General features: G+C 44.4%; 1 protein-coding gene across 1 annotated transcript in view; it reads left to right on the forward strand.

The window, feature by feature from the left end:
• ASH2L (ASH2 like, histone lysine methyltransferase complex subunit) overlaps positions 1-25368 on the forward strand; it is a 658852-nt gene that overhangs the window by 390404 nt on the left and 243080 nt on the right. The window contains exon 10 of the mRNA XM_044082241.1: positions 778-945. Within this exon, the coding sequence (XP_043938176.1) occupies positions 778-945 (168 nt within the window). The remainder of the gene's footprint in view (positions 1-777; positions 946-25368) is intronic.

Raw genomic sequence — 25368 nt, forward strand, 5'->3', positions numbered from 1 at the left:
CACCCCATAAACCCTTGTTGGGCCTCCTGTGGATGCCGTCTTGGTTGGAGAGGGTGGGTAGTTTTTCTGCAGAAGTATGCTCTCTCCCACTTGCATGTTAATTGATACTGCCAGATGGTGTGCCTGCATGTATTGTGAAAAAAATCATCCTGTCAATGCAGTGATGCATCTCTGTTACCCCAGCCCAACTTTACATCTTCTGACATCTCTGTGCTACTAATTAGCAGTCTGTTGCAGTGGGTTTGATATAGCAATGCTACAGCACACTCTCACAAATTCGTTTTGATTGGAGTAAGCTGGAATATTTCTCTTCCATCTCCTGTCAGCTGTTCCAGCACTCAATCCATTTATGTTATCTGGATTACCTAGGACATAATCAGTGCTTTATCCCTCTACAACAGAGTCTACTAGGCAGGTATGTTCTTGTATATATCTTGTTAACAGTGGTATGGCAAATCTTCATTGTTCTTGATTTGCATATAGATGCTTGTTAATATCAATGTGATGAATTGGCAGGCAGTGATACTGACCTCCTTTATGTAGTCAGTACTAGGTGCCTTGGCATGCATATTGTGGTGTATCAGTCTTTCCTAGTAGGAGTTTGTGGAAAAAGATGTCAAATGCTAATTGATGTTGAAGATAACCCCAGCAGATCAAATAAAAAGCTAGTATTTTTTTGGTTACTAAAACTAGAAGCAAAAGTATTGCTTTAGAATATCTTGAGTATTATATTTTTCTAAATTTTCTATAGAATACATATTATTTTCCTGTTTTCAGCTCCTCAGTTGAAGATTTCTGATGACAGACTAACAGTAACAGGCGAGAAAGGTTACTCGATGGTGCGAGCTTCTCATGGTGTACGTAAAGGATCTTGGTACTTTGAGATAACGATTGATGATATGCCTCCTGACACTGCAGCTCGACTTGGCTGGTCTCAACCTTTAGGTAAAAACAAAATTGTTTTAGTTATTAACTGTATGTTTTCTGTACGAATGAACTGCATGTAGCATTAAGGTTCAGAAATTGGACACAACAGAAGGTATAATCTTAAATGATCCACTTTGTAGACTTCTCCATAGGAGTAGCCACAGGCAGCAGTCACATGGGAAGTTTTCAGATTCCCAAGTTTATGAATTTCCTCCCTTAATTCCCATAATGCACTGCACCACACAGATTTTATTTCACACATTTAAGTCAGCATTGAAAGGTACTGTCAAGCTCACTTAACAGTGATTTTCATTGGATGTTTTCTGAGAGGGCGTATTTTAAACCAAAATGTTGACTTTCAGGTCAGAGCTTTACTTTTATATCTTTTATGATTCTCATCTTTGCTAAATTCCATACCTTATTTCAAAATATTGTTTCTTCTGTACTCCTGGTTAGGCCATCGTGTTGATTAGTACTTTTGCTTCTCTAATTTACAACCTGTTAAATTGTTTCTGCTAAAGTTTTTTTTTTTTTTTTGGAGGGGGTCGGTTTAAATAGTTATGGATTTCAGCTATTGGCCGTTTGTGACTATGGAAAGGCCTTAGGATACGTGAACCATGTATAGACATTGGTTTCCACCTCATAAACACACATGCTTTTTGTGTTGTGTCCTGGGGTGAAACATCCAGATGCAAGCAGTGATATTTGTGTTAAGTTTGAATCTTGCACATTGTGTAAAAGGTGTAACAAATTAATTCTCAAAAGATTTGGTATCTTCTAAACCTTGTACTTTAAAAATGAGAAAAAAAGAAAAATAATAGGACATGTGGAGGTAGAGGAGTCTGGGTGAACTTTCACTTCAGCACTGAAGTTGCCCCATGTAGAGTTCCCCCCCTCCTAATGACTCTCACAGTGGCGCATCTTAGGAACAGTCTACTTTTTGCGTTCTTGTAATTTGATGCTTTGCTAATCCAGATCCTTATACTAATAAGAGTTAGCTGTTTCTGTTGTGAGAATGAGCTGTCAAAATATTTGGAGTCTGGACCATTTTCATCCATGTCTGTTTTTTCCCTCCACATCTTTCCGTAGCCCCTTAATTATTGTAGATAGGAAAAAAGACTATGAGAGCACTATTTATGGCACAAATTGAGATGCGGTATCTTCTCTTCTTCTCCTGCTTCCAGTGTAGCAAGAGAAGACTTTCCTGTCTGCTGTCTTTTTGCCCCTTCCTTGAGCTTTATCTAAGCACTGGGTGCTTCTTCACTGATACTCCTGTTACCAAGTCCTACCCAGGTGCTATTGCCATCCATTGTCTCCCTGCTGAATCCATCTTTTGTACCAGTGAGCTTGGTTTTGATGCTTTTATTACTGAAGGTTACTTGGGCTCAGGTTATCAGCCTCCACAAGTCAGAGTCAATTTTAACCACTACCTTTTTGGTGGTGCACTAACATTGTCAAAAACACTGGCATTTGACACCTCAGCACTGAAATTGTTCTCTATGCAGACATTGCTCTCTGTGTCCAGTTGTAGTTACTCCTTTGACAGTACCCTTTTTGGATTTGATATTGAAGAGTTTGCATGTTTATTTTGTACCATGTTTTTCAGTGTCAGCATCCCAGGGAAAGGATGTGATAACAGGTAACCCCAGTGGCTGGCTTAGAGCCTTCTGTACTTGGCAATGCTCTTGGCTTCACTCCAAGATGTGTCTCACTCTGGCATCCTTATCCATTATCCCAGAAGAGCAGAAAGACACTGCATTTGTAGGAAAGCAATATATGGCACAGATTCATAAGGCAGGCAATTGCCATCAGTGTCCTATTACCAGGTCTGGAATACCCCCCCCCCAGTCATTGTCCACAACATCTCATCAAAACATATCTCCTCCAAAGAACAGAAAATAGAATCCTGAGCTTCATTTTTGTACATCGTATTGTCTTACCATTTTTAAATCTGTCTGGTTACCAGTGGAAGTGCAGCATTCATTCTTAATGTCCTTACTTTTAAGCTGCACAATACTTTCACTTTAGAAGCACATGATATCTAAAGAACACAAATGATTAATGATTACCTTATAGATTACCTAACAAGTTAGGTCAAAACAGCAAAAACTTTTGCTAAGGTAGCACCAAAATAATGAACCTGAAGTACCTCAAAACCTATTGGCACTACATTCATGCTTTTTGAAAACCTGTTAAAAGGCATAGCAAAGAGGAAGTCCAATATGTTTGCTATGACAACAGTTGATAATACACACCCCCACCACTACTAAACTTCCTTTCATGTCCCTTACTCCCCCCTTACTCTATTTTTCATGCTTCTTTTTCATTAAACCTTTTCTAATCTTTTTACTTCATTAACCTCCTAACTTATCACTATCATCACTACCCTCGCAATTCCTCTCATCTCTCTTTCCTAGCCCTTTCATATTACCAGAGGGTTTTTTTTTTACCAGATTTAGTATTTGTGCATTTCAATTTTACCATTATATGATATTTATTTTGTGTGTGTGGTGCTTCACTGTCCTCTGTATTTTTGTCTGTACTCCCAAAAGTTGTGTCCGCTATGTTTGACAGCCTAAACTTCTGTTATTGCAGTTATACTTTGCATGTTATGTACACATCAGAAAATCTTTACCTATCACCATTCATCACCTTCAGTAATTGTTAGGTGTAGAAGTATAAATGTACCTTCTTGGCCCAGGCCATACCTGGAAAAAAGGTCCTTGGACCAAGGTGCTCACACAATAAATAAATCCCTGTTCCTTTCAGTCAAGCAAGTTCTCTATGAGTTTGTGACCTTTGGAGCTTGTAGTGCAATCTTTTGTTTAGAGAGGCCTAGCTGTTTCTTTGTAGGAGGGGGAATTCAGTCTGGTCTGATCTAGCTAGAATCATAACTGCAAGGCTATGTTTTTTTTTTATTGAATAATTTGGCTGTCCAGTTTCTGTGCTTTAACTAGCCAGTGTTTAAACCAGTTTGTACTTGTTTGCTCAAAGTTGCAGTGAGTTAAGCCTTCTGCCATTGCTCTGCTATGAGACTGGAAAAGATGAGTGCTTATTGTCATCTGTTTTCTGCACTTCTGATTTACTAAAACAGTTGCTGCATATCTGTTTAAACTGTGCAACTGTTTTTTAGACTTGGCGAATTCAGTCCTTACCTCTGTTTTGATCTTGTGTATCCCACCCACCTGCCCCATTGCTGTTGTGGTATTAAAGCTTGTGATTTTGAGTTGCCTGCCTCTAGTATAAATTTCATATTGGGCACTTCTCCCAGTCCCATTACATCAGCTCATTCTACTGTGTACAGTGAGATAAGTTGTGAAGGCCCCACCCCTTTAGCTTCTCAACCTTGAATTATCTTCTGTCTCCTCACTTTCTACTTATAAAAAAAAGTATGTCTTCCTACTTCATTTTGCTGCTTGTGCTAAGGAGTTCAACTGTATTTAGTTTGCCACATTTATTACTGCTTGTCAGTAGTCTTATTAAATTGATGACAGTATTTTACTGAATTGCTGCTTTATTTGAGCTGTTTTTTAGTGTTGTGAGTGTGAGCTAATTTATCACATTTGCACTGTTTTAAAGCAATTTACTGATTAACTGTATTTCATTGCTATCTACTGCACTTCATTACTGTTTAACTGCATTTTGTTACTGTTCAACGGTATTTTTTCATACTGTGAGTTCTGTTCTTTTGTCCGTAAGTGGTTAAGCTGGTCTTCTTTGTGAGTTTCTTACTGTGTTATTACCCTTAATTTAAGTAGCATAGTCTAGATACAGGTTTGCTGCTGCACAGTTTTAACCCTTTTTGAGGTATTCCAGCTACAAATTTTCCCTTAGTGGCACTTGTGTGCTCACCTAGTAGTACTACTCTTAGACCATCCACCCTTTACCCTCTTAGCTCTCTCTCTCAGTTTCTGACAAATATGGATAGACAGTTTCCTACATTTTCTCTTGCCAGTGTGGTTGATAATAGGCATCCTGAGACAGTGTAGCAACTGTCATGTAGACGGAAAACCCTCTTCTACTACCACCTAGGAACACAATTTGAGAGAGATGCTGTTACATCAAGCACCTAGAGTCATTGCTCTCAACCTCCACAAGCCAGTATATCTGGCAGTGAGAAGGTTGTCAACACAAACACGGCACCTCAAATACCACCCACACCTACACAACACACCCCCACATACGCAGAGGTCCTCAACAAAAACATATCCTACCAAAAGAGACCTCCGAGGCAAAAACATGCGCAAACTCCACTGCCCAGCACACGCCACACACAGTCCACAAACCTGCGTCTTACAGCCACTAAGGCCTAAACATAAACCCAACATATTAGTCATAGTAGACGCCTTTGTGAGACAGAGATGTGCCCCTCATCAGGCTGGATAAGGAGAAATTCACAGTTAGTATGTCAGGTGCCGTCATCTGCTGCATCACCCATGCACTCAAGTCTCTCAACAGGTACTGTTATGTCCCTGTCATAGTCCATGTTAGCATAAATGATTTGAGACATACCTTCCTTGACTATATGAAGAAAGACATGTTTGAGCTTGCTTAATGTGTCCCAGGTAGGTATGTTCCTAACTTTAAGCAGCATTCTACCATGACCCAGAATGATGCCTTAGTACAAACAGAAAATGATTGACTTTAATGATTGGCTTAGTTTCTGGTGTCATTCCAAGGGGATCCCAGTACCTGACAGACTGGAATGACATGATTGACATGATTGACAAACCATGATGCTTTGCCAGAGATGGCCTGCATCCGTCTCCCTTTGGCTTCAGACTCCTGGCAAAGGTTCTTGCCTTCCCCATAGTGCCTTTTTTAGGCAATGCTATGCGGTCAAAACTACCAACATGAAAATTTCATCAAAATGTAAATTAAAAGACATGCTAAACTCTAGATGTCTAAACATAAAACTGCACTCATTGCAAGCATTCTTTAACCCTGGAAGATGCTGACAGTTGTGCAGTCATAGAAACCTGGTTCAAAGCTCCGGAGAGCACTCCAGCCATACCAGGTTACTCATCCTCTCATATATCCAGACCCCGAACTGTGGGCAGCAAAGCAAAAAGAGGTGGAGTTGCAATACATACAAGACATACACACGTCCAGGCTGGCCAAAACAGTATGGCGCACAGAAAACACTCCAGGTGCAGTTAACAATTGACAATACACCTGTTCAAATCATAACTATCTATAGGCCTCCAACTTTGACCAAAGATGCCCACTCCACCTATCTGGACCTCTTCAAATCTGTCAAGATTCAACCCTTTACCCTGATCCTGGGCGATTTTAACTATCCAACCATAGATTGGAAGAAATACTCATGCCAAAACACAAATGCCCAGAGATTCCTTGATTTAGTCAATGCATATGCCTTGGACCAGTCGGCGACACCCCCACAGGAGGTGAAAATATGTTGGACTGTTATTAACCAACATGAGTAACCACTGCAACATCCCTACAGTGTCGTCATCCATGGTAAGATCCAACCACAAAGTGGTCACTTTCGAAGTCACCAACTCCTCCAACTCCCCCCCAGCTAGGGTCAAACAAAAAACTTTTCCAAAATTGACTACAACTTTGTGAGGGAAGATGTAAACAGGCCACACCCCCTCTTTAGGAACTGACACATGTCCAAACCTACACCAGAGCACTATACGAGCGTTTATGTAGCTGCATGAAATCAGGAATACCCGACAGGACAGAATTCTCCTCCTTCTCCTCCTCCTCAAGGAAGAGTAAACCTGTCTGGTGAACATTTGCAATAAATAAACTCTGTAATAAAAGGAAAAAATTGCTGTCCAGGACCAAGAAGGAGCACACGCCTAATTGGAAGCAATCTCTCCTTAGGCTGAAGAAGCAAATAAAAGCAGTAGTAAAATCCTCCAAAGCAAACTTCAAGTCCAAACTGGCCACATCTACTAAAGACAGTCATAAGGCTTTCTTCACATATGTCCACAATCTCAAAGGAAGCACCCAGATTTGCTTAGAACTGGTGGTCAAGGACACCACATGCACAAACGCTGTCGATATAGCCAACCTGATGGCAGACAGGTTCAGTAAAAACTTCACCCCTCAGTCCTTCCCATCAGTAAATCAGGACAACCCCAGTACCTGCCTCCCTTCCCTTATCTCTAGGGAGCAGGTCATCACTGCCCTCTCAAAGGCAAAAAATACAGCCTCCATGGGACCCAATAACATCACAGACTGCATCCTACATGAACTCGGGCAGGAACTTGCAGAGGAACTTGCAGCACCATTAGACACCCTATTCAACCAAAGCCTAAGTACCGGCTTTGTCCCAGCCAAGTGGTGGACAGCCACTGTCATCCCTTTGCACAAAGGTGGAGCTTCCACCGGTCCAGGAAATTATAGACCCATCAGCCTAACTAGCGTGATCTGCAAGGCCATGGAGCGGATTGCCATGGACCTCATTAACAAGGACATTGGCAACCTGCAAACACTCAATCCCACACAGTTTGTTTTTGTCAAGGGGAGGTCATGCCTGTTAAATTTGGTTGACATCTTTGAGACAGTCAGCAAAGCAATGGATGAGGGGAAGACTGCACACTGCCTACCTTGACCTGGCCAAAGCCTTCGATACTATTCCCCACTTGGGTATAATAGATAAACTCTCTCTACTAGGCATCAAACCATATGTTACAAAATGGGTAGCAAACTGGCTCGCTGATGAAACCTTCCTAGTCAAAACAGGAGAAGCCACCTCAAGCAGTAGACCCATAACAAGCAGTGTACCCCAGGGATTGGTCTTGGGGCCTCTGGGATATATTTTTCTGAGGTGCAGGACAAAACTAGTGGGCTACGGGTTACCAAGTTTGCAGATGGCTGCAAGCTGAGTGCTGTCATCAATTCCCCTAGTGATGTGGACATCCTCAAAGAGGCTCTCACCCAAACAGATGACTGGTGCCAGAAACATGGCCTCAAACTGAATGCCAAAGAATGCATCATCATCCCCTTTGGGGAGAGTGACATCCCCACAAATTATCACATTAGTATTAAGGTCCTAATCACGTGATCAGTCATGAGAGACTTTGGCACCCAGGTTGATAGCAATCTGTCTTTTGACCGCCATATTGCCTTTGTTGTACAGAGCTTTCTACATGGCCCATCTCATCAGTAATGGTATCTCATCCAGGGACAAGGTGGTCATAACGTCCCTGTATCCTTCCCTTACAAGACCCATTACTGAGGTCAGTGCCCCTTTCGGCATGTACGTCACAAAGCACATGCAGCAACTGGAGAGACCATAGAGGTTCCTCACCAGGAGAATCCAGGGACTCAAGCATCTACCCTACATAGGTAGGCTAAAGGCTGTGTCCCTCTAGTCAGTCTCCTACAGACTCGTCAGAGGTGACCTCTGTCTGGCATACAAAGCAATCTCAGACCCCACATTGATGGGACTGTTGCATATCCGCAAGTCAAGCTCAACTCTAGTAACCCGCACAAGTGACCCCAACCTGGTCTGTGACATCAGTAGGAACTTGTTGATGGGACAGATTTGTATCCCAGAGACTCCCCCTTTTGTGGAATAGACTCCCTCTCCAAGTCAAGCAGAGTACCTCATTAACCCTTTTTAAGCGCAACCTGGATAACTGGATGGGGAACAGAAAATGCACCCCTGAGATTCCACCTGTCTCTCTTCTGGACAGTGGCATAGGGTGCTGAATGTTGGAACATGGGCTAAATTCTTGGCTAGGCTTGTAAGGGCCTCAGGGCCAATAGCCTAGTAACTTTCTATGATCCTATGAGTGTTCTGAAAGAGGAGTTGCAAAAGGAAGCATGTGGACTTCTTCTACAGACTCCCCATTGCTGGATACTAATCCCTTCTTTGATCCCAAATTTGGGATGGTCTTGAAATTTAATGTACCAGCAGGAGTCATAGCCATATAACCCACCCTCACTGGAAGAATGGGTACTGCAGATCCTTTCTGCTCTGGCCAAGTCACTTCTTGATTTGCACACCCTGCAGGCTGCATGGTTTCTCTGGTCATGCAGCACACTTCGCAAGAGGCAGATGTGTTGCAGCTGTTCAAAGGCTATCAGACAGGACAGTCTTGGCTTTCAAGGACTGTAATTGTTGAAGTAAGGACCATTTAGCTAACTCCATTGTAGTGACCACCACCTTACAGAAAGAGTCCAGCAGATCATCCTGAGCACGATGTTTTGGGCATTGGACTATTTCAGCAAGTATGTATATACAGCAAGCATCTTTTTTTTAATGTACTGTGTCAAGTGTCTTAATGTGATTTGGCTGTGAATACCCTTGAGACATAGAATAAGCTTCCCCATGGGAACATGATAATGAAAGTTAGTATACTAGATGGCTATTTTGGCCATTGTTTCGCTGTGTCCATGGGACTGTTGCATAATGCAGGTAATGTAGCAATGCATGCTGCTAGGCATAACCATTCATCATCATACCTACTGAAATTGTACTGAAAGCATCTTTCACAAGCACTTATGATGGTTGTTCGTGCCTCTGTTCAGAAAAGGAGCAAGAGAAGAAAATGCAGTGAAGCTGTCCACTTCTCAGAGAACCTTTCCTCTTAATCTGAGGAGTATCTAAACTTGTACTTCAGATAAAACAGCAGCTCCCTTTTGAATAGCTTTCTGGAAGAAATCAATGGGGATGTGGAGGCTTCAAGAATGGATGCTACCCTAGAGGCAAATGCAGTCCTTAGAACGTGGGATTGTGCAGTCCTATCCCTAGTGGACAGTTGCAGAATACCTGATGACTATGCTAACTGTTCCACCCTCTAGACAGTAGGTGGGTGGAATCTCCCCGCACCTTCTTGCTTAGCAAGCTGTTGCACGGAATAGATGGATGAGAGAGCGTGTCCAGAGGCAGCTGCATCCCTTTTTAATCCCTCCAAGGCTCACCTGCTTAACTCTCAAAGATGCTCCACTCCATCAAATGGATGTAGCTAAATTAGATATGATATAGCAAACCTTTCAAAAAACAGCAACAGCAAAAAAAAAAAAAAAATCCAAGTGTCCTTCCTTATATATTCAAGGTTCTTATCACATTCCCACAGATTTTTTACCAAAATGCATTGCAACCATCACAGCTTACCTCCGGTTGAAGGGTGTAGCCATTTCTCTTATCTGGATGACTGTTTCCTAGCAGCTGCAACAAAGGTTTCACTGATTTGAGTAAGAGATAACATGCTACAACTATTCATATCAATGGGGATTTCATTAAACATTGTGAAGTCCCAGCTGGAGCCCTCACAAATACAGACATTGATCAGATGCTACCTGGATGCAAAGACTATTTTTCATCTTCAGTATTGTATTTTGCTTCTCTCTGCTTCCAGGGTGACAACCTGTCTCTGCCACAAGGTGCTGGATCTAATGATAGTAAAGACCCTCCCTTGGGTACTCAATGTTCAATGGAAACAAAATTACACATCCTGTCTCTTTTTCATGTATCTCAAAGGTTTGTCATCAACATTTTTATTGGCGTCAACAGCACACTTTTTCTCTCTGCACCTCCCTCCCCTAATGTGACTGCCACCATATAGCGTGGCAAGAGTATTGTTTGGGGCAGATAGTCCAGGGAATATAATCATGAGTGGAATCTTAGCACATCTTTGTCCTGGTAATGAGGATGTACCCCCTACTGTTGTAGGCCGTACAAGACCTTCCTTATAAAGTGATCAACATCCATTCTGATAACCTGGAAGCAATTTGGTACATTGATGAGCAATGTGGAATTGAGTCCTACCACATCTGTTAAGAAGCAACAAGTCATAGCTGCACACCTGTTTGGAATAGCAATGCATATTCCAAGTTAGATCAGCTCTGGAGTGAATGATGTGAGCTTTTCCCACAGGTACAGACTCCCTAGGATACTATGGTCCAGAGGTGGCCCCCAGGTGTCCTCTACACATTTCCCCTATTTCTCCTAAATAAGCTTTTGCATAAATCTAAAATGCACAAGGCTATTGTCATTCTTATGATTCCACTGCTGTCACTGTCATCCTAATGATTCCATTGCTCCCAAGACAGGTATGGTTTCTTCTGCTGTGGCCTTATTTGTTAAAGCTTCTTAGACCTTGCATAGTCCCTCATGTCATCCATCCAACAAGGCTGATCAAACTTAACTGCATGGTTTCTTCAGTCCTCTGATAGACAGGAACCCATCATACTTTTTTGGGATGTCAATATTGTTAAAGCATCCAGTAAGTCGCCCACCAAGAAAATATTCAAAAGTAATCTGGGGAAAACCTAGATTTTTCAGCTCCTTTTCTGCCAGTTCTGCACTTAGTTAATATCCTTGAACACAGATCATCTAATCTTCACATAGTTCATTTAGCAGACATTTCTAGCTTTCGTGAAGGAATTCCTCTTTCTTGGTATCCTGAAATGTATGTAAAGCTTTTCTGAGAGGGGCTTTCTTGCTTAGACTTCCCTTCAGTGATATCTTTTTTCTATGGAATTTGGACTTTATGCTAGGAAAACAAAATTGGCACTGCCTTCTTGTGAACATACAAATAAGTGGTTCTTAAAAAGACAATTTTCCTGATGGCAGTTAATTCATTCAAAAGAATTTGAGATTGGAGGTCTTTATTCTAAACCTTTGTATATGTTGTGTTTCATAAAGATAGGGTGTTTTCATGCAGAAAACCAAATTTTGTGTGCAATATAGCAAAAGGAATTAATTTTAGCCAGTCAGTAAACCTTCCTGTATTCTTTCAGTATTCATATTGGGAGGTGTACTTGCTTTTAAGAGCCTCCCTGTTCACTGTTAGCAACTCTTTTACTTAGAACAAAAAATAAACACTCTTGTCTTTTTCACATCTAACAAATTGGGACAGAAAATATGAAAGTAGAGAAAATAAGTATGAGATTCACTTTTTTGCAATTTTGAAAAAGTTGCAGTTATAAGGCTCGAAATTATCAGAGCACCATCTAAGATAATCATGTCCAGGTGCCTTTCAGACAGAATTTTTGTATGTGTGTGTGTGCCTATTAATGTGTTAATAAAACGTTGCTAGTCAAATCTACTGTACATTCAGCTGGAGCTACAGTTACTTCTGTAACTGTAGCTCCAGCTGAATGTACAGTTACTTCTGTAACCTTTTTCAAAAAAATCGTGATGCCATCCAAGTTTGATGCTGGAGACTTGTTTCTAGTGTTGAAGCTGATAGATTGGATCACGTAAGGTATAAAAGTGATGTACATACTGTAACATTAGATCTGAAGTAGTTAACTTCATTTTATCTGCAACCTGTGGGTATACGGATCCATATCGGATCTGAGCTGGCAACTTTTTTTCTAGCATCTGCTCCAAGCTCCGAGCTCCTCCCCTTACCCATAATGCCCTACTTTCTCCTATCTTCCCTCAGATCTCGTTTGCCGCGCCAGTAGTGTGCATCGTGGTCTCCTTTGCTCTGAGCTCAGGGATAGTAAGTAGTAATTTTTGCTGATATCTAGGTGTGCTTGAGTAAGATTTCCCTTCCTCCCCTTGTGTAGTATCTCATTTGGTCGTCTGTGTTAAAAAGGTTTTGTATATAGTAGTAGTTAGGCCTGCCCTTCCCCTACCTGTGTGTGTTTTTTGGAGAGGTAGTGCTTGTACCTTGGAGTGCAGGACTATGGCTGACCAGCCAAAGCCTGTTTTTAAAAATTGTACAGAGTGTGGCCATAAGCTTTCCCTGGCCGATGGTCACACTGTGTGATTTGCTTAGGAGTGACACATTTGTCCACTCAATGTGCTGTCTGTTCAGGTTTTAACCCTAGGGCTCTTAGGGATCGTAAGGCCAAGCTACTTGCCAAAGGCCTTCTCCCTGCTGCCATGCTGGGATCTGCCTCTGCCTCTAGTGTACCACCTTCCACCCAGACAGGGACTCAACCTCCCTCTTCGTCTGGCGATGGGTCTTCAAAGGACAGATCTTCAGTCAGCGAGTCTAACAAAGAAAAAGGGAAGGAAAAGGAAAGGCGCAGTGAGGAAAGGGAGAAAAAGGACAGGCATCGTAAGAGATCCCCGGACAGGGAGCTCTTTCTCAGCCCTCCATCTAAGACCATGAGGCCTGTTTCTCCACGGCTCCGGTCTCCTCGTTTCTCACCGGAGCCATTGGAACATTCGGACCCTAGGCCTTCCTCCCCACTGCGCAGACCAGCCAGATCCAAGTCGGTGGCCTCTTCGAGGTCGACTCGGAGCCTATCAGACATGGATATGGATAGGATGATGCAGAGCTTTATTCAGAACCAAATTCAGATGGGAGTCTTGCCAGGTCCCTGTCCTTCTGGAGGGGGGACCTCCATGCCTCTTTTCCACCCCATCTCTCCTTCCCTGATCAGTGCTTCGGTTTTGGGGCTCTTGGATCCGATTTTCAGAGCTGGTAGCTCGGTGCTGACTGTTCTCCAATCTTGACTCCGGCTGTTACCTTGAGTTTCTTGGATCCGACTTGTTCGGATTCGAGTGACTCTCGGAGCCGCGGACAGGGAGTCGGACCCGGGGAACAGATTCTTCGGCTCCAACCGTTTCGGATATGATCTGTTCCCTCGGACCTGAATGGACCTCAGACTATTCTGTCTTCGGCTCCGTTCCCCACTTTGGATCCGGGAGGGCTTCTCCCTCAGCCTTCGAAGTGGTGGAGAGAGTTCTCTCCCAGGGATTGAGACCCCAGCCCATCCCCTTGGATACCACCCAGGCCCCCCTGGATTTGTCGATGACTCCCTTCATCCTGTCTCAGGGACAGCCCGTGCCAGGGGATCCCCAGGTCATTTTCCCCGAGGAAACCCCTGCAGCTCATGGATCCCCTTCTGAAAGTCCCACTGAAGAGGGTCACTGTAAGCGCAAGTGCAAAAGGAGGCACTTGGACTCCCCAGAGTCCCGAACTACTGACACTGACTTAGATGAAGGAGAAGGTTCCCCCAGTACACCTCCCGAAGACGTCTCCTTCGGAGAAATTATGGAGATCCTCTGCCAGAGGGGAGGTTGGTCAGCCCCAAAACCTTCTGGGGATGAGTCAATGTTCCTAGAGGCCTTTGGCACGGGCCCATCTACTTCCTGGGTGTCCCCACCAGCAGACCCCTTGGTGGACCTCATCACCACGAGGGCATGGAAGGAGCCTGATACTGTAGAGCCCATCCCCAAACGCCCTGACAAGGTTTTATCTCCCCCTTCTGACAGACAACCCTGGTCGAAAGGAGCCCCAGTTGATGCTATGTTGGTCGCAGCAGCCACAAAGAAGGAACTAGCACAGGAGAGTTCCTTAGTCCCACCCTCCAGACAAGGAGTCCAAGTCGGTGGATAGGTTTGGGAAGCGCTTATACTCCTCAGTGACTTTTTCTATCAGTGCGCTGAATTATTTGGAACATGTGATTCGGCTTCAGCGAGACCTTGCTTTGGAATTCGCTGAGTTGCCCCCAGAGTCTTTATCGCCGCAGGACAGACAGCTGTTCTCAGCGAAAATGTCTACTCTGAAGTCGGTCTCAAACACATCTATGCGGCTCCTTTCCCATGCCACGGAAGGAGCAGCTAGGGTGGCTGGACAGGCATAGCCATGAGGCGTCATGCCTGGCTCAGATTGTGTCAGTTCGCGGACCGTTTCAAGGCGTCGTTTATCAACTGTCCCTATGATGGTTCTTCCCATTTTGGAAAGACAGTATGTGACACACTTGTCCAGAGCGAAAAGGACAGGAAGACTTTGTCTGCCATCAGAGTCTGCTTCTCTAACCCTCAGTGGTACTTCTCTAGGAATCAGAGGGCAGAAGATGTGGTTCCAAAAATCTCAGTTTTCCTGGGATTCTCAGGACAGCTATTCCCCCAGAGGCAGAGGGGGACAGGATCGACGCCGACCCAGAGGTAGAGGGAGTCCCAGGAATTTCGGGTCTAGGGAACCCTTCTCTGATGGATCCTGTCAGCAGCCCTGAGGGGTTGCCCGACTGTCCTACTCTGGAGGCAGTCGGGGGACGATTGTCCTTACACCCAGCGGCATGGTAGTCCATTACGACAGATCGCTAGGTTCTTCAGATAATATCCAGAGGTTGCTCTCTCCCTTTCGTTGCCCTTCCAAATATTACAAAACACCTCCCAGATGTTCCACCCACTCACAGGGAGGCCACAGCTCTAGAGGCTTCAAAGCTGCTTCTCAAACAAGCCATCGAAAAGGTCCCCCCCAATCAATCTGGATTAGGCGTCTACTTAAGGTTCTTTTTGGTGCCAAAAAAGATGGGGGACCTCAGGCCCATTCTAGACCTGTCAACATTAAACCTGTCGGTAGCCAAACAGAAATTCAGGATGGTCACCCTACAGTCCATTCTACCTTATCTCCGAGAGTGCGACTGGATGTGCTCATTAGACCTTCAGAATACTTACTACCACATCAAAATACACAAAAGCTCCAGGAGGTTTCTGCGCTTCCGGCTGGGAGCCAGTCATTTTCAGTTCAGAGCCCTACTCTTTGGTCTTACCACAGCCCCCAGGGTGTTCACCAAGGTAATGGCAGTTGTAGCGGCTAACCTGAGGCTTCAGGGTATTCAGGTGTTTCCATACCTGGATGACTGGCTGTTCGCTGCCCCCAACAAGCATCAATTGTGTCTGGCCCGAGATTATTTCATTCGATTGGCAGATCTACTGGGGATTACAGTCAATGTTCACAAATCCCATTTGCAACCAGTACAAGTTCTAGACTTCATTGGGGCACGGCTAGACACTTTACAGATGAAGGTATTCTTAACTCCAAAGAGGATCCTACACCTAAGGTGCCACATAGCTCAGATAGCGAACTCCAAGTCTTCAAAGGTGAGCAAGGTGCTCTGGGCTCCATGGCTGCCCCCATATCGATTCTCCCTTGTGCGCGCCTTCACATGCGGGTTCTTCAATGGACTGTGGCTGTTCAGTGGTCTTGACTAGACCTGTCCATGGAATGTCTGATCTTGATCAGTCACATCTGCAGGACATCTCTTATTCGGTGGTTAACTTCACCGGAGATATCAAAAGGACGCCCCTTTGCGTCACCTCCATCAAAAACCACAGTGACCACGGATGCTTCCCAACTCGGGTGGGGGGTGGGCACTGTTCGGGAAGGACAGTCCAAGGCACGTGGTCCCAGGCAGAGACCAATTTGCACATAAATGTTCTAGAGATGAGGGCAGTGCTTTTTAGCGTTGGAAGCCTTTCACACAGTCCACCCTCTCGGATTGATTGCAATTCAGTCAGACATGTCGGTTGTCTGGTATATCAACAAGCAGGGGGAACCAGATCCTACCCTCTATATCGTGAGGCCATGAGAGTGTGGGAATGGGCGATTTCCACCGGTCGGTTTCTGATAACGCACATCACGGGGCGCTCCAAAAATTTTAGCGGACAGATTGAGTTGGGCAATTCTGATGCCTTACGAGTGGTCTCTGAAACGGTCAGTAGCAGAGGAGATCTTCCTTGCATATGGTTAGCCTTGCTGCGATCTCTTCGCATCTCCTTCCAGTGCGAAGTGCAGCGAGTTCTTTGCTCTGATTCCCTCATCAGGGGAAGTCCCCAGAGATGCTCTAGTCCATGCTTGGCCCCCGGGCTTTTCTATGCTTATCAACCTTTGCCACTCATTCCGAAGTTTCTTCAGATAGCTTGCCGACTACGGTGCAAAGTGATCCTCATTGTCCCATTCTGGCCTTGTCAGGTTTGGGTCCCATTCCTTTGGTCTCGTGTCTTAGCTCCCCCGTGGGTTCTGGATCCCTGCCCAGATCTAATTTCCCATCCGTCGGGGACATGTCCACCCGATCTGGGCAGCCTCAAGCTAACAGCTTGATTGCTCCAGTTCCGTTAATTGCCAGGACTCCCAGTCTTTCATCCCAGGTAAAATCCATTCTGTTGGTCTCTCTTAAAAACTCCACTAGGAAACTTTATTTCAGTAAATGGAAGCGCTTTTCCATTTGGGCCTCAGAGGAAAAATAGATCCCTTTACAGCCCCTGTTCCAGCGGTGTTGGACTTCCTGTCTGGTATCTTTCAGCAAGGAGCTAGTTCTCCCACAGTGAAAGTACAATTGGCAGCCATTTCCAGTTTTCACGTTGGTGAAGACAACATGACCTTAGCCCTCCTCTTGGCTGTGTAAGGCTTTTCTTAAAGGTACTTTTATGTTACGGCCCCCTGTCAAGGATTCTGTACCTCCTTGGGACCTTGCCTTTGTTTTGCAGGCATTGGTGGCTCCTCATTTCGTACCTGCAGCTTCGGTGGACTTAAAATTTTTGTCCTGGAAGACAGCTTTCCTAGTCGCCATCACTTTGACTAGGAGAGTTTCTGAGCTTCAAGCTCCGTCTGCCGTGCCTTCGTATTTGGTCTTCCATAAGGATAGCGTCTCCCTCCGTAGTAACCCTTCCTTCTTACCTAAAGTGGCATCTGAAGCAAACATAAACCAGGCCATTAATCTTTCCTTTTCTTTCCCAACTTCCAAAATAAAGGTGAATACAATCTCCATTTGTTAGATGTTCATAGACAACTTCGTTCTTATCTTCATAGAACGAAATCTTTCCGCAAGACTGACCAATTGTTTGTTTAGTTTTCCAAAGCTTTTATGGGAAAAGCTATTTCCAAAATTTCTTTAGCCAGATGGATCACTCTTTGCATTTCACATGACTACAAAGCAAAAGGTTTATCTCCTCCTGGTATAGTTAAGGCTCACTCTACCAGGTCCATGGTGACTTCTGCTTTTTGGTCTAGGGTGCCTTTGGACGATATTTGTGCAGCAGCGACATGGGCCATTTTACATACCTTCATTTCCCATTACAAATTGGATCTGATTTTGAGGGGTAGAGCATCCTTCAGCACTGCGGTGCTCAGGAATATCCTTCCATAAAGGCCTCCCAGGATCGGAGTAGATGGGGACTCTGTCCCACAGGTTGCAGATAAAATTAAGTTAACTACTTCAGATAAAGAAGTTATGTACTCACCATAACGTTCCATCTGAGTAGTTATACTTCATTTTTCTGCAACATTCTCTCCCTCCGTCCCCGGACCGTATCCTGTTTCCAGGATTGGTTTATTGGGTTGAGTTGCATATATATTTTTAACTGCAGCAAACTTGATCTGAGGTAAGATAGGAGATGGGGCATTATGGGTAATGGGAGGAGCTCTGAGCTTGGAGCAGATGCTAGAAAAAAAGTTGCCAGCTCTGATCCAATACGGATCCGTATACCCACAGGTTGCAGAAAAATTAAGTATAATTACTCAGATGGAACATAATGGAACAATGTCCTTCAAGAATGCATCTGCAGTCCTAACATATGGGTTGTCCTGCCTCAGGCAGCCCTTCGGTCGGCCGGATTCCAAAGTCTGGGTCTGGCCTCGGCTGATGTCGCACTTCACCCAACGTCATAGCTGCTGTTTATTGGGTATAAAGGCATCAGCCGACGCCATTTTCCTCAGTCTTTCTTGCCGCGTGGTGCCCGAAGCAGAAGCTGTTCGCAAGTGCCGGTCGGTCAGATCCAGAGATTTCTACTACCAAGAAGACTTCTAAAAAGCTAAGTACCCCGTTGGGGACTCTTTCTTGCCTCAGCCAATGTCAGAAAAAGTAAATAATTGTTTAACTTGTGGGAAACAAATACCTCATAAGGATTTCCACTCTTACTGCCTTCCTTGCTTAGGCCCAGACCACGACGTATTGGCTTGTCTAGCCTGTGCTTCCTTCAACCGACGGACACTTAGACGTCGGTTGGAGTTTGCAGAGGAGTTTTTTGGTCCCGCTTTTGCTTATAAAATGCCGTCGGAGACTCCGGCTACACAAATAGCAAAAAAGCGCAAGGAAAAGGACCGACACTCGCGGTCCGCGGTTTCGGCTGAAACCGCGGTTAGGCCAACCACGAGTGTCTCGGTTTCGGCTGAAACTGAGCCCTCTGTTCTTCCTTCGGCCGAAAGCATGCCTCCTATAGCCGAGGCCTCACACAGCATGGTCGAATCTGCTACTGAAATTACTGCTACAGAAGCAGGCACCCAGGATTTGTCAGATACTATTCCTTTAGACATATCCACCCCTGCACGTGGGGCTGCTAGACCCCCTGCTTCTATGTCCATCAAGGCTTTTGCCAGGGCTAAAGCAGCTAAATCTTCTAAGGCCTTACCTGCTAAAACTCCACCACATAGGCCTACCTCTAGTTCTCAAATACTCAGCCTGGCTGAGGATCTCATTTCTTTGATCAGGGGATCCCAACCTCACCCAGACAGGGCCTCTCAGCCCCCTTCAGATAAGAGGCCTAGGACTGAACCCCCGGAACCTGTCTCTACAGACTATTCCTCGGAGGATTCGGACATTACTGACCCTCAGGAAGGCCCATATTCTCTTTGAGGATTCTGATGCAGAAGACTCAATTCCTTCTGCTTCTCCTCCTGAAGAATTTTCTTTTGGGGAAACATTACATGCTATGAGGGAGCATTTCCAATGGCAGGGCCAGGATTTTTCAGATTCAAGGAAAAGGCTAAGGACTTTTTTACACTTAGCACAGCATAGGCCTTTAGCCATTCCTCCAGTACTAACAGTAGTTGATGATGCATTTAATGATGCCTGTACTGCTCCTGATTCTCTTCCCCCGGCCCCTGCCAAGCCTGACAGATATTAAAGGGTCCCGGACGCACACTACCATTTGTATAAGGCTCCTGTTGCAGACCCCGAAACCATTTCACAGGGCCTGAAAGGTGTGGCAGCTGCTTCTGCCAAAAACCCTCTCCCCTCTGATAGGGAGTCTAGAGCATTAGAGAGATGGGGTAAAAAGGTTTATACTTCTGCTGCTCTTTCGGCTAGGGCCTTAAACTGTCAATTTCACATGATTCAGTATCAGGAATTTTTGTTAGACCAGCTAAATAAAACTGTCCTCTCCTGAACCTATAGACCGCAAGTCTCTTCAGGATTTGGTACATAACTCTCAGCAGGTCAGTAACCATTTCTTAAAATGTGGCTATGATGCACTGGAGGCTTCCTTTAGATCAGCTATGACTAGAACAGTGATTCGAAGACATGCATGGTTAAAAGAACAATCTTTACCAGACCATGTTAAATCAAAACTCCTAGATGCTCCCATGGAGAAACAAAGTTTGTTTGGCTCCCCTGCACAGGAGGTTCTAAAGAAGGTGGAAGAAAAAGCAAAATCTGTCCAAACAGTCAAGGATTTCTTACAGGTCCAACCTCCGAGGTTTAGCAGAAATTGGCCTTCGAAGAATTGGTCCTTTCCGGACAGCGCCAGAGCACAGAGAGGCAGAAATAGACGCCCAAGAGGCAGAAATCAATCTAGGGGTGCCTACAGGGGACGTCAGTGGCAACCTACCAATCAGAGAAGTACTGCCACAGATTCAACTACAACCACTTCCACAGGACAGACACAATGACTTGGCTCTGATACCGCCTACCAGGGAACAACTGGAAGCTCCCTTGGGCGGAAAGCTAGCCTTATTTTCAGACAACTGGCATTACATTACAGGAGACAAATGGACTTTACAAACAATAGACAAGGGCTACAGGTTTCACTTCCACACTCTACCAAAAAGAGGGAATGCCAAACCTACCACCAAGCCAAAAACAGACGCCTAAGACAAATCAACAACTTACTAAGGATGAGAGCTATAGAAAAGGTGCCACCTATGGAACAAGGCCACGGTTTTTACTCCAGGCTTTTCCTAGTACCAAGAAAAGAAAATCAATGGAGACCTATTCTCGACTTGTCCGCACTGAACACATACCTCAATGTTCCAAAATTCAAAATGCTGACCCTCCAGCAGCTTCTTCCCATGCTGGGCAAGGAGTCTTGGCTGGTGACTCTAGATCTCAAGGAGGCATACCTGCACGTCCCTATACGACCAGATTGCAGAAGATACCTCAGATTTCTTGCAGGATCAGAGCATTATCAATTCTCAGCATTGCCCTTTGGCTTATCTACTGCGCCCAGAGTATTCACGAAATGCCTGGCATCAGTAATTGCTCATTGCAGGCTTCAGGGAATTCAAATTTACCCATACCTGGACGACTGCCTAATACAAGCGGACAACAAGGCAAAATTAACAAAAGATTTGGAAAATGTCATACAACTGCTGCAAGCCTTGGGATACACAGTCAACATGCAGAAGTCAAGACTAGTACCATCCCAAAGGATAACATTCTTGGGGGCAGAACTGGACACATCAACTCAGATGGCCTTTCTCACAGAAGAAAACAAAAGCAACTACCAGGCTATTTCATGTCATTAACAAAACAAACTCAGCTTACTGCAAGGAAAGTCCTGCAAGCCCTGGGTTACATGGCATCCTGCATAATATTGATTCCGCATGCCAGGCTACATATGAGAAAGTTACAATGGTACCTAAGGAATGTATGGTCTCAACACCAGCACAGTCTAGAAGACCAGATTCCAATAATTCCATGCCTGAAGCAAGAATTCCTGTGGTGGGCTCAGGCCTGTCAGTTGAACAGAGGCTTGCCTTTCCACAAACCACAGCCAAGCCAGACCATCACCACGGATGCCTCAGACCTAGGATGGGGGGCTCACATGGTGGACAAGTGTATACAAGGCCTATGGACCCAAGACCAGCTGAATCTACACATAAATCTAAAGGAGATGCTGGCAGTGAAATATGCGATCCAGGCATTCAGACCACTCCTTCAACAGGGTCATCTGCTGATAAGGACGGACAATACCACAGTCATGTGGTACATCAACAAACAGGGAGGTACACATTCATATCCTCTATGCCGGATGGCAATGGACCTGTGGAATGTGGCCCTGAACCTCAACATTCAACTTCAGGCCAGATTTGTACCAGGAAAAGAAAATTCTCTAGCAGACACCTTAAGCAGAACTACCACGGATGCTCACGAATGGATGCTGCATCCAGATATCTTCAAAGTCATAACAGAGAAATGGGGACTACCACAGATAGACCTGTTTGCCTCCCCACACAATCACCAATTGAAGAAATTCTGCACAAGAGCATACCACCCACTTGTTTGGAGGGTGGACTCCCTTTCCTTCAGCTGGAAAAACCTGACAGCATATGCATTTCCACCTCTTCCCTTGATGTACAAAGGTCTACTGAAGATCAAAGAGGATCAACCAACGGTAATCCTGATAGCTCCAGACTGGCCGAGGCAACATTGGTACCCACTACTGAGAAGCATGTCTCGGACACACGCATGGCATCTACCTCTATGTCCCTTACTACTAACACAGGACAACTACAAGATCCTACATCCAAACTTGAAAACACTGCAGCTAGCTGCTTGGAATATTGCATAAAACAAAATAACCCAGATTTATCTCAGAGGGTTAAGGATATTATCCTGGAGGCCCGCAGACCCTCCACAAGGAAGACTTATTCAGCCAAGTGGAAAAGATACCTCATCTGGAGTGCAGCAAAGGGAGAAAATGTCTCTGGCAAACATAGCACATATCCTGGAATATTTAGCAGAGCTGTTCCATAATGGCCTGTCTTACTCCTCCATTAAGATCCATGCATCAGCAATTTCAGCAGCATACAACTTGGATCCTCCTGTCTTCTCTCATCCTCTACTCAGGCAGTTCTTGAGAGGAATCAAAAATGTAAAGCCTCCAAGGAAACCACCTTTACCTACATGGGACCTCAACTTTGTGCTGGAAAAGTTAACTCTTCCCCCTTTTGAACCAGCAGCAACAGCAGAATTACAATTCTTGTCTTGGAAAACTGCTTTCCTACTAGCAATCACTTCAGCAAGAAGGGTATCTGAGTTACAGGCATTAATGGCAGTACAACCCTTCCTTATCTTCCATCAGGACAGAGTCTCTCTGAGAACCAACCCTACGTTTATGCCAAAAGTGGTCTCCAGAGTATCATTGAACCAAGCGATTCATTTACCTACATTCTTCCCCAACCCACAGAACAGGGGGGAAAGACTGCTACATACCTTGGATGTGCACAGACAATTACGCTACTATCTGGACAGAACTAAGACCAGCAGAAAAACTGACCAGCTTTTGGTAGCATATGCAACAGGAATGCAAGGAAAAGCAATTTCAAAACAGACAATCTCAAAATGGATAGGAAATTGCATTTGTTTTTGTTACTCTTTTCATGGAAAGACAACTGATAATATCAGACCTCACTCCACAAGAGCTACAGCCACCACTACAGCTTTCCTATGAGGAGTGGCTACCAAAGACATTTTAGAAGCTGCTACCTGGAGCTCTGTGCATACATTTGCCAAGCATTACAATCTTCCTTTATACTCTAGATCCCGAGCAGGTTTTACAACTGCTGTTTTGCAGGGGATCTTAACTACACCATCTTTATCTTAGTGCCTCCTCCCCCAGTTTGGCTATGGTATTCTACCCATATGTTAGGACTGCAGATGCATCCTTGAAGGACATAGTACAGTTTTGTACCTACCATAAATGTAGATGTCCGATAGGTATGCATCTGCAGTCAGGATTACCCACCCTCCTTCCCCTCTGTGGTACTCCTAGGGTACTTACCCATCTTTTAGCTAGCTGGGGGAAGATGTTATGGTGTATTTGTTTGTATATATGTATATATATATATATATATATATATATATATATATATATATATATATATATGTTTTTATATTGTTTGCTCTCTACTGTTTGGAATTATTTGCATTTATCCAAATTTAGCCTTACTAGAGGGCACCTGGCATCTGGGGCAAGAAACACTGAGGAAAATGGTGTCGGCTGATGCCTTTATACCCAATAAACAGCAGCTATGACGTCGGGTGAAGTGCGACATCAGCCGAGGCCAGACCCAGACTTTGGAATCCGGCCGACCGAAGGGCTGCCTGAGGCAGGACAACCCATATGTTAGGACTGCAGATGCATACCTATCGGGCATCTACATTTATGGTAGGTACAAAACTGTACTTTATGGTGAGTACATAACTTTTATTTTCATAATCCATATCCATTTACTTGATTGCTGTAGAGGTGGTGGCATAGTGGTGCAGAGGTTAGAATGGCTGTTTCACAGCATCTGGCTCTTGGCTGAGGTATCATGTCTTCCTTGTGCATGTGTGAGATGTCACTGGGTAATCTAGTTTCCTCCTACATCCTAAGAATGTGCCTTTGTTAGGATTATGTGGATTGTGCGGTGCTGTGCCTTGCAGATATGGTATGGGGCTTTACCTCATAAAAAATGATGTAAATAAGTCTGTGTATTGTTACACTTTTTGCGTTTTTGATGTGTTTTTTGACAGTTTTTTGAATTTGGATTTTGATGATTTTTTTATCTAAATGTCCTAGATCAGTTATGCACTTTAATGTCTTTTATATAACTTCTCTCATTTTGGCTAATATGCCTTCTACCACCCATCTCAGGCACTGTTTCTCCATCTCCTCTAGCTTCCTCTGTCTTTAATGCCCACGTTTCCATACCATGCATTAGTACTGGTCTCACTCCTGTTTTGTACACCTTACTTTTCAGCATTTTTGGCATTCTTTTGTCATACACTACCTGTGACACTGTCAGTTGGTTGTAGCCTCTTTGATTCTGGCTTTGACCTCCTCATTCCAACTCCCTTCCTGACTACTCCCAGATACGTGAAGCTGTTTACATGTTTCACTATCTTCCCTTCTGTCTCAATTCTCAGCTTCCTTCTGATTTCCCCCATTTACTACCATTACATCTGTCTTAATTGAACTCAATTTCATCCCATGTGCCTTTGGTTTTGTATTCTATTCCCCTATCCTTTGCTTAAGCCCTTGCTTAGGGTCTGCATGTAATACTGCATTGTCTTCATACAGCAACTTTGTTGATCTGTCCTCTCTGACCTGTTTACTTAATGCACTCCATCACCCATATGAACAGCAGTGGGATTAGAGATGAACCCTGATGCACACCCACTCCCACTGGGAACCCCTCTGTGAGGCCAAAAACTGTTTGTTTGTACTTGAGTCATTGGGTCCTTTAAATAGCCTACACTAATTCTACCAATGTTTCTGGGACTTCAAACCACCACATGGCTGCCCAAATCACCTTTTTTGGGGTTTTATTATATGCTTTCTGCAAGACTAGGAGTGTCCAGTTGGACTCTTTCTTCATCTCTAGCTTCTTCTCAGCTATCTGTCTCACTGCAGACGTTTAGGTCGGTTGTGCTGCATCCTGATCTGAATCCAAACTGCACATCTTACTTTCTACTTCTTGACACATTCATTTATCAATCGCCCCGTCCTGAAGTTTCATGCAGTACGACTGGAGTTTGATCCCTCTGTACTGCCCACAGTTGTGGATGTCCCTTTTGTTCTTGTACACTGGCATTATTATGCAGTTGTCTGAGATGCACCTTTCTCTCCATACTGCTGAGAGTACCCTCAGAACCCTTTCTCCCCTGTCTCACCCAACATCTTGATCATATCTGCTGCATCCTTATCTCAGTCTGCTGCTTTCCCTGATTTCATTTTCCTTAGTGCATTTGTTACTTTTAGGGTGGGCTTCTCCTCTTCTTTCA

This window comes from Protopterus annectens, chromosome 9.part0 (genome assembly GCF_019279795.1).
Source record: "Protopterus annectens isolate FY-2018-M chromosome 9.part0, PAN1.0, whole genome shotgun sequence".
Lineage (NCBI taxonomy): Eukaryota > Metazoa > Chordata > Ceratodontiformes > Protopteridae > Protopterus > Protopterus annectens.